General features: G+C 30.9%; 1 protein-coding gene across 2 annotated transcripts in view; it reads right to left on the minus strand.

Annotated features, from left to right (window-relative positions):
- Positions 1-5,145: 5,145 nt before the first annotated feature.
- LOC115885823 (aldehyde dehydrogenase, dimeric NADP-preferring-like) overlaps positions 5,146-14,432 on the minus strand; it is a 76,581-nt gene continuing 67,294 nt past the window's right edge. For both annotated transcript variants that reach the window (XM_030904850.1, XM_030904849.1), the window contains 2 exons: positions 11,054-11,264; positions 5,146-5,925 (listed from right to left, as the gene is read on the minus strand). In XM_030904850.1, the coding sequence (XP_030760710.1) occupies positions 5,304-5,925; positions 11,054-11,264 (833 nt within the window). In that variant the 3' untranslated portion in view covers positions 5,146-5,303. The remainder of the gene's footprint in view (positions 5,926-11,053; positions 11,265-14,432) is intronic.

The raw sequence follows: 14,432 nt of genomic DNA on the forward strand, positions 1-14,432 counted from the left end.
AGTCAGTTATTCTTTCTACCACATCTAACAACCCAGTCATCCTACATATTCTTGTATTAGGACCAACAGCATGAGGAAAATGATTGTGACTGCTTTTCGAAGTAGAACTCCACAAAATAATGTTATGCAGAGAACAGGAAAGGACGCATTTTGAGTATATGATTTCATCTAGTTAATTTTTGTCACATAATTATACCTTTATATCTAGTTTTAATTCTGTAATAATTAAAATATGTTTTAAATGTGACTTGTCATCTTTTTATTACCGTTGAATATTTTACTCTACATCCTTTAATTTTTATTAAATTAACGAAAGGTATATATCACAGCCCCCTAGATTTTATTAAATAATAAATATATACTGACGCAAAATCATCAAAATATTGTTGCGGACCCGTGTCACAGAACACACTAAAGAAGAACGCTAACTCCCATGCATTTTTTAGTTTCAAAACGGTTTCAAATTTGTAAAGAAATCTGTAATCTGTATATTGAAGTGGCGCCATCTAGCCACCCAGGAAAGTAACAAATGTGGCGGCAAATCTAAATAGATGCAATTTATTTTTAAGCAAGACGTATGACTTGTTCGCCAGTTAGAGCCAATCAGATTTCTACAAAATAATGTGTAGTCATCTGATTGGTCCCAAGTTGGCAAACAAGTCAAATGGTAAAAAACAAGGATTTATATATAAAGGTTAAACCAGGTTAAACTATTGTAAAGTGTTAAATGGTTTGCTTATATCATTTTATGTGCATAAAAACCTACAATAAATAATTTAATTTAATTTACAGAAAATTATACCATGAAACATTTTACAAACAAATAAAACAACAGATTAAAAAGTATAATATTTATTATAGTACCAGATTTAAGAACACATAACAAATATCGTTGGAATACAAGAGAAAGTGACGTCCATTAGAAACAATGTTTTATTTATGTGTATTTTTTACATATGGACTTGAACAATTGTGTAATATCATATTGTGAAGTTTATGTACAAAAATATGGAGTTGATCAATTTTTTTTGTAAAAATATATGGCGTTGTAAATATTACATTGTTAAAAAATAAAATTCACGAACATTTGGACTTGGTTAGGTTACCTCACCTCGCTTTCTCGGATTATTAAATAAAATTGTTAGATAAATCAAAAACCTTTAACTTAAACCTTACCTTTAATAGAGATCTTAAAAATCAAACACAAAACAAAGTTCAAAAAAATTCAAAAATACAAAATCACGATTTTAAAATGAAGATTGCAAAAAACACAGCCAAACAACCAGCAAACAGCGAAACGCACATCTCCGTTCAATTGCAAAACACAACTGAAGAGGAAGGAGGAAGCCGGAAACGGAAAACTGATTTGACATACAGAAAAATGACAGAACATAATTAATAGGCCTATTTAGGCAACTATAAAAACAATTTTGTACGCAATTGTAAGGCAACTAGAAAAATTAAAATAAAAAATACGCCATCTAGCGCCCCAGGAAATTACTACACCAAAAAAAGATCGTTCAAGGTCGTATATCTCAGTTGACTGGCCCTGACCCGTGTGGACTCGGCCTAACCTAACTAATATGTCCCACCCCCATATAACCTTAATATCGTATTAAAGAATAGACACCGTAATGATTCATTCAAACGTACGAAAACAATCGAGTTCCATTGGAATGGTGGAGTACATACGAGAATATTCTAAACCTTCTCTATGCACCGAATGATCTAATGGCTATTCGAGAACTGTTTAGCTGTGGGTATATAAGCCGACGCCTGCGCCTGGGGCCTGAGGAAGACAGAAACAGATCTGTCGACTTAGACAAGGAAAGAGAGGAGACAGGTAACACGGCAGCTGAAAGTGTGGCCACTTATCACCACGCGAAATTCTCCAATGGCGTAGCATCAGAAATTAGCTTAATACTACCTAGACGATAAAAAATATTTATTAAAACGTTAACTAATATATCGTTTATTTTTGAGTAATGCATATACAATTTTGTATTTTATAGTCTCACCTTTATAATATTAGAATATCTAAGCCGATAATGCAAAATTTATTTAACAGTCACAGTGAACTGATCATCAAGACAATTATTTATTTATTAACGTGTGTATAATGTATAATTAAATAAAAAATAATGTAAATATATATGTTTTAAACATGTATATACATATATACCGTATGATCGAAAAACAACGGCATCCTGTTTGTTTGGAAATGACGATCGATGATATTCCCCATATAATTCTACATATAAAATGACATAAAATTTTTTTACATTACACATTTTTACGTGTAAAATATATAAAAAAAGATTTATTGTAGAAATTGGATTTCTCTGATTATAATACCCTACGCCACTGGAGAAATCCTGTCTGTGTAGCATTATTTATAGTTTCAAACATTAATTATAATATAGGATATTGAAAATACTACTTGGAATTAATAAAAATAGTTTGCTTTGGATGTGGTACAATACATATTAAAAGCATTTTACATATTTTTACTACTATAATGAAAAAAATGTAATTTTATGACTACATAGCACAAGTTGTGTATCAACTTTTACCTGTAAAATGTAACTCCAGTCATTTTTTTCTCGTTTCAGCCTTTGCAGCCATACGCCGAACATCTCACCATACTAAACAACACAGTTTATAAATTTAAAACAAAACAGTATTCACAAAAAACATAAAAATTCGTTTGGTGTCACCTCGAAATCTTGTCACCAAAGTATGGCCGCCGATCAAATTTTGGCCTCAAAAATTTTTCACTGGAGAATATGCGTATTAGCTATCCCCTCTCTTTCCTTGTCTGAGTCGGTCGACGTGTACAGTTGCAGCGCTAAATTCAAAATAAATTTCTTTTAAATAAATAGTGAGATAAATAGTAAATAAGTTGTAATAGTTCTTTAAGTAGTTGTATCGTTATTGTTTTGTTACTTAGTGTAAAAAAATTGTGTTTAAATAAATTAGACTTTCTATCCACAGAGAACTGACGAAAAACGTAATAATATCTAGGAAAATCATTGTTTAAGGGATAGGGAAACTTTATAGTATTTTGGAGATGAATGAACAACACACATTCTCCATTGAATAGCGGAATAATATACTGGGTGTTCCATTTAAAATAAAGTAACTTGTGTTTAAAAGTGATCAATATTCAATATTAATTTGTCTCACCCTGTATAACTTTTCTGGTCAAATTTTAATTTAGTTTAATATACAATGGTTATTTTAACTAAATATTTGTCTATACAGGGTAAATTCTAACTTGATACGTAGCATTTTTTGGTGACACCCTGTATATATTTTTATAACTGCTTTCAATTAACCTACCCCCATAACCTCCCAAAATTCCATTTAGATATAAACTGCCATTCTCCTTGAAACCTCCGCATTGTATGAGACGGGCCACCTGTACTATCACGGAAAGCAGCAATCAAATTATAAAATCAAATTTTATAAAGTTCACAAAGTAAAAAAATACAATCTTTATGCTTAATATTATTCCATCACATTTTTGGATTTAGCTTTGTTCGTTTATATGTCTAATTATTTTCCTTCATTTTTCATTTATATTATTTTAGTAATTATATACCTTAGTTTATGTTTATAGTAGGGCTGGCATTTCTGGTCTTGGGTAGACATTTTCATGTGTACGAAGAGTACGGTGAAGACTCTTAGCAAAATAAGATGTACTGAATAAAGACAGGAGAAAAGTATTTTCCCAAGCGCATGGAATCTAGCGTCAGATTATATTAAAGGTTGATTCTCACTATACCTTCCATATCAGCTCCCTTCCGTTTACATAAAATATTATATCATGTAAATGAATAGGACAATGCACACTATCCGTTCCGTTTCCCTTCCATTCCATATCCTTTCCTTCCATACATTTTTTTGACGGACAGAGTGAAGCGTATCGGAAAGAGCGTTGTCAAGTTCTTACATTTGTTCCAGCTCTGTTAACATTTTGCTAATATTTATTGATTCTTTCACCTCTTAATTAAATCTTATACCTTTTTCAAAAGATACAAATTTTTAAAATAAAACTTTCATAATGGTATAAATTGTACAATAAAAAGTATGGAACTGATACGGAACGGAAGCTTACGTATAGCGTCAATACAATAAAAAATACGGAATGGATATGGAATGGAAACGGAAGGTACAGTGAGAATCAACCTTTAGTGGCTATGTAATAAATACTTCGTACTTTTGCTCTCTCCGACTTACTAGATTGCCATAGCGATTCACTTCTATACATGTAAACGCCGACCTAAGGTTTCGTTTGCCAGCAGGGTATGATATTTGTGCTTGTGTTATTAAAACTGTTTTGACTATGCTCTTTATGCGTTTTAATTTAGTTTTCACATACTATTCCCGCAAATATGGGATAGGGAGGAGGTGGACGTGTGATGATGAGTATTTTTTAAAGCGTTTTTATTTTTTGGTCTCTCTCATTTTTAATTAAGGTTATAAGAAAAACGCATAATAATATAGTAACAATATTTATTTAACCTTATAAGTGTACCAACCACGGTACGTATCAAAAGGTATAATAGTTAACGATTAAATATAATTAAAAATGCCCTGTGAATTATGTAATTCATATAGTTAATTGACTACTCAAAACAATTATCACATATTTGAATAAAAGTAATAATTATTACATATTTTTAAATAAAGCATGCATTTTTCTGTCTTTCTCTTGTGAGTTTTTTTTAGGATAATTAGGGTACCTACGCACTGACATGCAATTTTTAGTCGGCCCCCTATTGTAAAAGTGAAAACAATACATTTGCATGGAGCCGATCGGCCCAATATTTTATTGCATTGCGTAGCCTTATTCTATACGCTGACAGGGAATTTTTAATCGACCGACTATTTAGTTGCATATTTGTAACCAATATATTTCGATGAAGCCGCGCTCACATGCAATCAACGTATCGGCAATCAAATAGTCGGCTGATCAGCTCCATAAGTATGTATTGTTTACACTTTTGCAACTAAATAGTCGGCCGACTAAAAATTATTACAAGTAAACGCGTAGACTTATTGTTTCGAATTTCCCTTCGCAGTATCCAAATTATTTAAAACTGTGAAGTCAGTCTTGTTTTTCAAATTAATATTTTTTTTAGAAAATATGCGATAATTGTTTTGAGTAGTTTACAATGTAATATCTACATCTATACATAGTTACTAATACCTTTAAATTAAAATTTCACAGCAACTGAAAATTATTTCCGCTATATTATAAGCCACTAGCCTTTTTTAAATATTTTACTTTACCAAAGTTATTCCCTTTGTTTATAATATTTATAAGTATAGAAAGTCATTATGGTTACCCCTACACCGAGGCTAAACATTATGACATGCGTCACAAAGGGCATTTTAATGCTACGACTCAGAGATCGAATGGCAAACCTAGTAAAATCAGTTTTATTTTTAGAGTAAGGAGGGTAACGCGTTTCTTGGGCTTTTTCACCCAAAGAAAAAAAAGATTTGAATAGAACCGATTTTTTGTGTACGAATGTATCAAAACTGCGTTTTCCATGGTAATTTCCCATGCCGCTATTTCCTACTCCACCAAATGGTAATGTTTCCACCCCTACATGCATTATGGTATCGTTGATACAAACACCGCCACTTGAGGTATTGCTCAAAAAAAGCTCTTTTGTAGCTGTGTGATTACTAAATACATAAAGAGCCAAAGGTTTTTCTCGGGCGTTGATAAATTCGATTGCTTCTTCAGGATTATTTACGGTGATTATTGGTAGGATAGGGCCAAATATTTCTTCCTGCATTATATCGTCGTCTGGTTTAACATCTACTAAAATCGTTGGATGAATAAATAAATCTTGAGCATCAATCTGTCCTCCAATAGCTTTCTTTTGATTTTTCAGAAGATTTACCACTCTAGAAAACAGAAAAGAATGGAGTTCGCTTTAAAAAATTGTAGATTTACGGTAATCGCAAAACAATTTCCGATGCACGCGATCAACTTTGAGTGACAAGCGATGGCGGCAGCGCTGCCAGATTGAGATGGATTTATGAGATGATTCTTAATTTCAAATTGACAAAGAATATATTTATTATATCATTTTTAAAATTTGTACGTTTTATTTTAAATTTAATAACTAGTATATTACTAATTAATTGATTTTTATAGCTTATTTTACTTATTACGTATTAGCAAAAACTAGCCCATTATGAAGATTATTCTAAGCGTTATTATTGGTTATTTATTTATTTACTGATGTACATCTTACAACGCCATAAGTGGTAATAACAAGTAAGAGGGTGCTATTAATGCACAAACTAATAATCACAGAAAACACACATACAAACTAACGGAGAAATGTCTTTGAAAGTGGTATAATGTGCTTATCAATCAAACTTACTTCTCTGACTGCAGTCAAGGGTAATAAAGGACCTTTATTGTTACGTTCTCGTTCAAAATAGTTTATCAGGGAAGCTACAAGCTCTTTGCTTCGACTGTTTAAATGCTTCGGCATATTTTCAACACACAGTTTCAAGAAATGCAATACAAAACTCGAAAATTTAGTTCTTAAAAGAACTGTTTGTGCAAAAGTACAGTTTTAAAAAAAAGACTATGAAAATAGGCAAATAACGAGAATTACTCACAAAGATTCAACAACAACACGATATTGTACAAAATAATGACTGACATTAGGATAATTGTCAAATAATAAACGACAACGTTGTGAACACGGCACAATATGACCAACATAGCGGTAATAAAATATGGTTTAAACTAATTTTTGCAGATTTAATCTAAATAAAATATCTGTTACAATAATTTGTTATACGGGTGTCCCAGAAATGAGTGCAGATATTTTAACTGGTAGTATAGTTCAACCCCAGAAACACGCCTATGAGGTTTTTTTTGCGAAAAAAAAATGTTGAAAATTTTATATTTTTCTTGACATTTTCCGGAAAATGTTGAAAAACTTTTGAGTGCCACTGTTCACTCCCCGGGAAATTCGTTTACCGGGCATAGAAAGTGTCGGAGAGAATGCAACGTTGCCACCTCCTACCAGACCCACATTCTGCATGTTTATCTATAAATTCAATTATTTTAAGTTGCTACAGAAAAAAATACGAAAATTCATTTTATTCATATTAGTGTAGATTGCTCTACTAATTCTAGAGAAACGCGCAATATTTTAAATACTTTTTACAGTGGAGTAAACTGAAAAAATAAATCTTAACAATTATAGCTTCTTTTTTCCCCATATTAAGAAATAGTTTCAATCGTTTCAATAAACAATTATAACCTTTAATGTTTAGTTAGAGCTTACTCTTTTAATGAAAGTGTTTTTTATCCACACATACAGGGTGTCCCAGAAATAAGTGCAAATATTTTAACTGGTAGTATAGTTCAACCCCAGAAACACGCCTATGAGGTTTTTTTTGCGAAAAAAAAATGTTGAAAATTTAAAATTTTTCTTGACATTTTCCGGGAAATTTGAAAAAACTTTTTAGAGCCACTTGTTTATTCACCTGAGATTTCTCTACGGTGTATCTAAACCTTGCAGTGTTGTAACCTCCTATGTTATCCACATTCTACATAGTTCTACATTTATAAATTCATAGAAAAATTTCTACTCAAAAATTAAGAATGTTAAATTTTCATCAGTGCTCATTATTAATAATTATTATAGAAAAAAAAACACATTAATTATTTTTAGTACTTACCCTTTCAATGAAAACTTAACAAAAACCACCGAAAATTAACTAAAACATTACGTTTATGACGTTTACGAAAATGATTCATCATATTGTTCACAACCAGGTCACAAAAAAGAAATTCCTAAAATGTTTATCGTAATTTAGAATTCAATATTTGTTTTCTTTCATGTTTCTCTGTTTTATTTGAACCACTGATTTACAAAACACCTTGAAAAGCGCACATTACTTTGAATACCGTCTCTTATTGCCACTTTACGAACTACTTTCAATTTAAGACATGTTTCACTCAACAATTTTAATGCGTATTTTGTTTTTTCGCTATTTTTTCGATGTATTTTGACAGCCCGACCGTCGCGTGTCGGCCAAGAGTGCCACGTGTGAACTGGTCCTTTGAGCCGCGCCGTCGTGGCAGGCTTGCGTCAGACGACGATGTTAAGCAACGTTGCCGTAGTTACCAACCAAACCAAACAATTTCAAATTCAAGAGATTCGAAGCAATCAAATTTGTATTAAATTTTAAAAATAAAACAGAGAAACATGAAAGGAAACAAACAAAACGAAAATGAATTGATTATTCGTCGGGCTGTTTTCGATATATTGAATTCTGAATTACGATAAACAATTTAAAAATTTCTTTTTTGTGACCTTATCAATAATCAATTCATTTGTGTTTTGTTTGTTTCCTTTCATGTTTTTCTGTTTATTTTTAAAATTTAATAAATTTGATTGCTTCAGTGTCTTGAATTTGAAATTGTTGAAACTACGGCAACCTCGCATGACGCAAGCTCGACACGCCGGCGCGACAAAGAAGCAGTGAGCAGTTACCAACCAGTAATGCGTGGCTGTCTTGGCCGACGGGTGGTTGGGCTGTTGACGGAATTGTCGAAATACATCGAAAAAATAGCGAAAAAGCAAAATACGTATTTAAAATTGTTGAGTGAAACATGTATTTTCTTAGATTGAAAGTAGTTCGTAAAGTGGCGGTAAGAGACAATAATTCTCAACATTTATTCATTCAGAAAGATATGCAAAGTAATGTGTAATGTGTGCTTTTCAAGGTGTTTTGTAAATCAGTGGTTCAAATTGTGATGAAGCCTATACGAAAATAATGTGTTAAGTTAAAAATGGGGACTGTTATTTTAGCAGTTTTTATAATAGCACGTACAAGTAAAGCAGCACAATGAAGTGTATTTTAGTTAAGTGTGTATCGAAAAAGAGAACTGTCGCAGTTACATCGATCTGTAATAAGTATCTTTTTTAATGTTGGGTAAGTTTTTTTAATTTAACTTTTAAACATTTAACTTTTAATTTATTTTATGTAAATATCACAATCTTAAAAATGTAATGCATCTCTGCAAACTCCTCAGGTGTTGTGATTTTATGACTTACTTGTAAACATATACTTTCTTGTCCATATGGCAACACAGTGCGTCGAATTAACTGAAATCCGGGCTTGATCCGGGTAATTGGATGTAGTTGGCAATATCTGCCGGCGGTTCTCAAAATGTAGCGATTATTTTTTTAAATTTTCAAAGTTAAATAACTCAGTTATTTTCAATTTATTTTAAAAACGGTAAAGAGAAAATATGTTTATTTTGACCAGATCTACCACCTCTTAAAATATCTGCACTCATTTCTGGGACACCCTGTATAAAGTAAATCGAAGAGCTGCTAGGTATCTTAAATAATTATACAACAAATTTAAACATTTTTCCCAAAATTTCATTTAGTCAGGTTTATAGGCTTTCGTGTCAGTGTCGATATGATTGATGACGGGCATCGGAAAATGTTTTGCGATAACCGTATAGGTTAATTCAAATTCGACCTCCACTATTGGGTTCTTGATCTTAAATGAGAGGGCGGGGGATATTAGGATCTTGATCTTGAATGACATTGGGATCTTGATCTTGAGATATAAGGATGGTCAGATTAGGGCAAAGATGTGCATTCATGCACGTTTAGAAACATTTAAAATTTTAAGTAGTTACAGAGTTACGAATATGTTAAAAAAGCAAGGAATTTGAAAATAATGTTATCATCTAGGCGCATCATTTCTCGATAGTTTATTTTTTGGTTCATCTCAATAGCTCTATTTGTTTTGGTGAAATTCCCTTTTAAAGAAGACACTAGCATTTTTTCGTAATTATTACATGCAAACCATGCCTGGTGTTTCAAACCTTCACCTAAATATTAATATTTTATTTTCCCTCGTATAATTGGCAGATGGAAACTCATTTTCAATTTTAAATAATTTTTTTTTATTTCTTGGACAATTTTTTTTATTTTTATTTTTTTGATGATGTGGCATTAAAAAATACATCATACAACCCTAAATTTTCAACCTTCTACCATCAACCCCCTCTTTTAATAGCGATATTAGTAATTCAATAATTTGTGTCACACTTTTGGTTACCATACTCCACCGAAACGGCTTGACCGATTTTGGAAAAATTTTATATGTATATTCAGTAGGTCTGAGAATAGGTTGTTATCTATTTTTATACCCCTAATTGATAAGGGTGGTCCACCCCAATTTTTTTTAATGTTTGGACAATTTTTTTTATGATGTGGCATTAAGGAAATACATACAACCCTAAATTTCCACCCTTCTACCATCAACTATCAACTTTATTTCTTAATAGCGATATTAGTAATTCAATAATTTGTGTTACAGTTTTTGTTACCATACTCCACCAAAACGGCTTCACCGATTTTGATAAAATTTTATATGCATGTATATTCAGTAGGTCTGAGAATAGGTTGTTATCTATTTTTATACCCTTAAGTAATAAGGGTGGTCCATCCCAATTTTTTTTATTTTTATTTTTTAATGATGTGGCATTATAAAATACATACAACCCTAAATTTTCAACCTTCTGCCACCAACCCCTTTATTTAATAGCAATAATAGTAGTTTAATAATTTTCAACCCTGGTCGATAACTGATCAATTATCACTTGATCAGTTCCCCGTCAGGAGTCTACCGGTGTCATTTCTGATCCAGTCAACAGCACGGAGTAGGGATGATATCTCTCTGACACAATAAACCATCACTCTCTACAGTTTTCGGCAATTATTTTTATTGTTTACGCATCAATCGCAATAATGACGTTTAGAATTACAATTTCACTATTTCAGTGTTATTTTAAAATAAATTTATACATTGACAAATTTTTAGTTATTTTTTTCTACTAAAATATTCCTAGGAATAATCCTATGAATAATATTAGGAATAATCCTAGGAATAATTTATATGGCAAAACAACGTTTGCCGGATCAGCTAGTTAATTCGATAATATAAACTGAATATTTTAACATTATATTATACAAACCTAATAAAATTTCGTTCATTTATAATTCTGGGAAAATCTTTAGACTGCTTAACATCTGCTCCAAAAAATTCAGTTATAATTTTCTCGGCATAATGTAAAAATTTTCGTTCGACTTCTTTGTCGCAAAGCAAGTAGTCTGGAGCAACGCAAGTCTGGCCGCAATTGGCAAATTTTCCCCATAAAATTCTTCTTGTAGCAATTTCAATATTAGCTAGAAATATAATATTATTCTTTAATTTTATAAAAACAAGTACAGTACATTTAGCAGCGGAAAAGTTCCGCCTAAAAATTTCAATTTGTTAATTCAGTTTCAAAATTAAGGACTTTTAAGTGCTATACTTAAGTGCCTTATTGCTAAATTACAAAAACATTATTTGCAATTCAAATACCTCATTACCAAATTAAGTGCTTGTGTGTATTTTGATGGTTCTAACTTAATACCGGGTGCGTCTCAAAAGTGGCTCACCCCTATAACTTTTTTATTTTCAGATAAAACATAAAACCAGATTTGGTACGTTAGAATATGACATAAATCAGGATTGATTGACGTATATTCAATTGTTTTTGGTCACTTCCTTTATTCAAGAAAAAATGATACTCTAAATAGAATGACACATATCATATGTCATCTTTTCATATCTGACATTTTCTCATATGGTTTATTTGAAATTGTACATTGAAGTGAAGAAAAAGCATTTTTTTACGGATAATTTTGTAGTACACACTTGGTATTTCGAGTCAAATTGTCGTTAGAGACCGCATGTTACAATTTCAAATAAACCATATGTAAAAATGTCATAAGTTGACATATGATTCTATTCAGAGTGTCATTTTCTCTCGAATAAAGTAGAAATATAGCGAGTGTGTCTGAACTGTGCCATTTAAAAATCAAAAGTTGTAGTCGTTTGCGGTGAAACAGGAAGTGACCAAAAACAATTGAATACGTCAATCAATCCTGATTTATATCATATAGTAACATACCAAATCTCGTTTTTTATCTGAAAAAATAAAAAAGTTATAGGGGTAAGCCGCTTTTGAGACGCACCCGGTGACCCGGTATGTATTAAAGTTAACAACGAAACAACGTTCAAATTATCATCCCAAGGAAAAATTTGTGATCGTTGCGATGGTGTTCTAAATATTCTCTTTAAGTTCTATTTTAGTGCCCTATTATCAATTTAAGTATTTTGGCAAAAAATAAGGTCTATCATATTAAGTTAGCAGGGAACAAAATTAAAATTAACAAAATTATTGAAAACAAAGAAATAGGTGTTATTAAAGTGATTTTTAAGTACAATTTAAATGCCCTGTTATAATACTATTCCTTATTAGATGCAAACCAATGTTAATTTTTTTAAGAAACAGTAAACCGATCATGGCAAAATGTTAAACCAATTTCAAGCTGGAGAGCATTTACTGAAGCCCTATGCGCCATGTGCCAGTCAATCTGGAGGTTGAGGTGGAAAAAATTAGTAATCAACCGATCTCAACGGGAATGTGTAGATAATGATCTCCTATTTAACCCCTCAAAAGTCCCATTCGGTCCCAGTCAGTGATGGGGAAAGTTTGAAAAAACCGCCGCCATTTTGGCTTTTTTTGTTTTTTTCAAATATCCGTTTGTATAACTTTTTTCGAAAAAACTAAAGATGTGTTCTTTGTAGAGAATTAAATTTAGAATATTTTACCTTCAATAATTTTTTTTCTAAAATATATAGTAATAGAGATAGAGCAATTTTTTACTCTACGTTTTATAAATTTTCCAGTTTTTTTAAACCAATCAGCTATAATTTTTGCGTTAACAATATAGTGTTAATATAGATAAACCAAGTATAAATTTAAGCATTGAAACAATTAAAAATGACGTTCAAATATTATTTATTAAATAAAAATATTGTAAAAAAAAAATAATATTAAATTAAAGTTATTAAATAAAATCTGCTGTGCCGTCATCCTGAGCGTCATTTTCGTCTTCAGCTAAAATACAATAAAACTATTGTATTTATTACAAACGTGCAGCTGATTCCGTCCACACTTTGAAAAACATTTAAGACCCAGTTTTCTACAAGAGCAATTTTTAGAGCATCTTTGCAATTGCAAAAAAATAATTTTAGTAGGTCAGGAGGCGCCACATCTTCTGTTGATTGTATAGGTGTCAGATTGCCGTTTTGATCTTTCTTCCATCCATATTGTAAAGGATCTAACTTGTTACCAATCCATTCTTGAGTCTAAAAAATACAACTTATCACATTTCCTATAATAGATATAAGAGTATCTTTATAGTTACCTGAAAGTATGTCCTGAGTAAATGGAGTTTTGCAGAGTTCTCAGTTGGAGGCAAATTAGCTAAATTAAAGATAGTCTTAAGAGCTTTTCTTGATGTAATCCTATTGTATAGAGTGTATCTCAGATGGTTAATAAGTTTAATATGGATTGGGCAGTGATATAGCTTTAAAAATAATTTAATCCCAATACCACGACGTATTTTTAGAAAATAAATGCTAACAAAGATGACTTGTTTCAGTTAGGATTAAATTATCTTTTAAATTTATATCATTGCCCAAGCTATATTAAACATATTAACCGTCTGAGATGCATTCTATACAATAGGATTACATCAAGACAAACCCATAAGACTACCTTTAATTAAGCTAATTTGCCTCCAACAGAGAACTCTGCAAAACTCCATTTACTCAGGACATATTTTCAGGTAACTGTAAAGATATAACTATCATAGAAAGTGTTATAAGTTGTATTTTTTAGATTCAAGAATGGATTGGTAACAATTTATATCCATTACAATATAGATGGAAGAAAGATCAAAAAGGTAATCTGACACATATTCAATGAACAGAAGATGTGGCGCCTCCTGACCTACTAAAATTAATTTTTGACAATTGCAAAGAGAGTCATTGCTCTAAAAATTGCTCTTGTATAAAACTGGGTATGAAATGTTCTTCAAAGTATAGGTAGTTAGTGCTACGGAATCAGCTGCACAAACTTTTGTATTTTAGTTGAGGACGAAGCAGATTTTATTTTATAACATAATTTAATAATTTTCTTAACAATAATTTTAGTTAATAAAGAATATTTAAATGTTATTTTTTATTATTTTAATACTTAAATTTATACTTAGTTTATCTATATTAACACTATACTGTTAATGCAAAAATTATAACTGATTGGGTTAAAAAAAACTGGAAAATTTATAAAACGTATAGTAAAAAATTGCTCTATCTCTATTATTATTTATTTTAGAAAAAAAAAATGATGGAAGGTATATAAGAATAAGAAGGTATAATAAGATATTATAAATTTAATTCTCAACAAAAAACATATCTTTAGTTCTTTCGAAAAAAGTTTTACAGAGATATTTAAAAAA

The sequence above is a fragment of the Sitophilus oryzae genome, unplaced genomic scaffold, assembly GCF_002938485.1.
Source record: "Sitophilus oryzae breed Bouriz unplaced genomic scaffold, Soryzae_2.0 scaffold_41_pilon_pilon, whole genome shotgun sequence".
NCBI lineage: Eukaryota > Metazoa > Arthropoda > Insecta > Coleoptera > Curculionidae > Sitophilus > Sitophilus oryzae.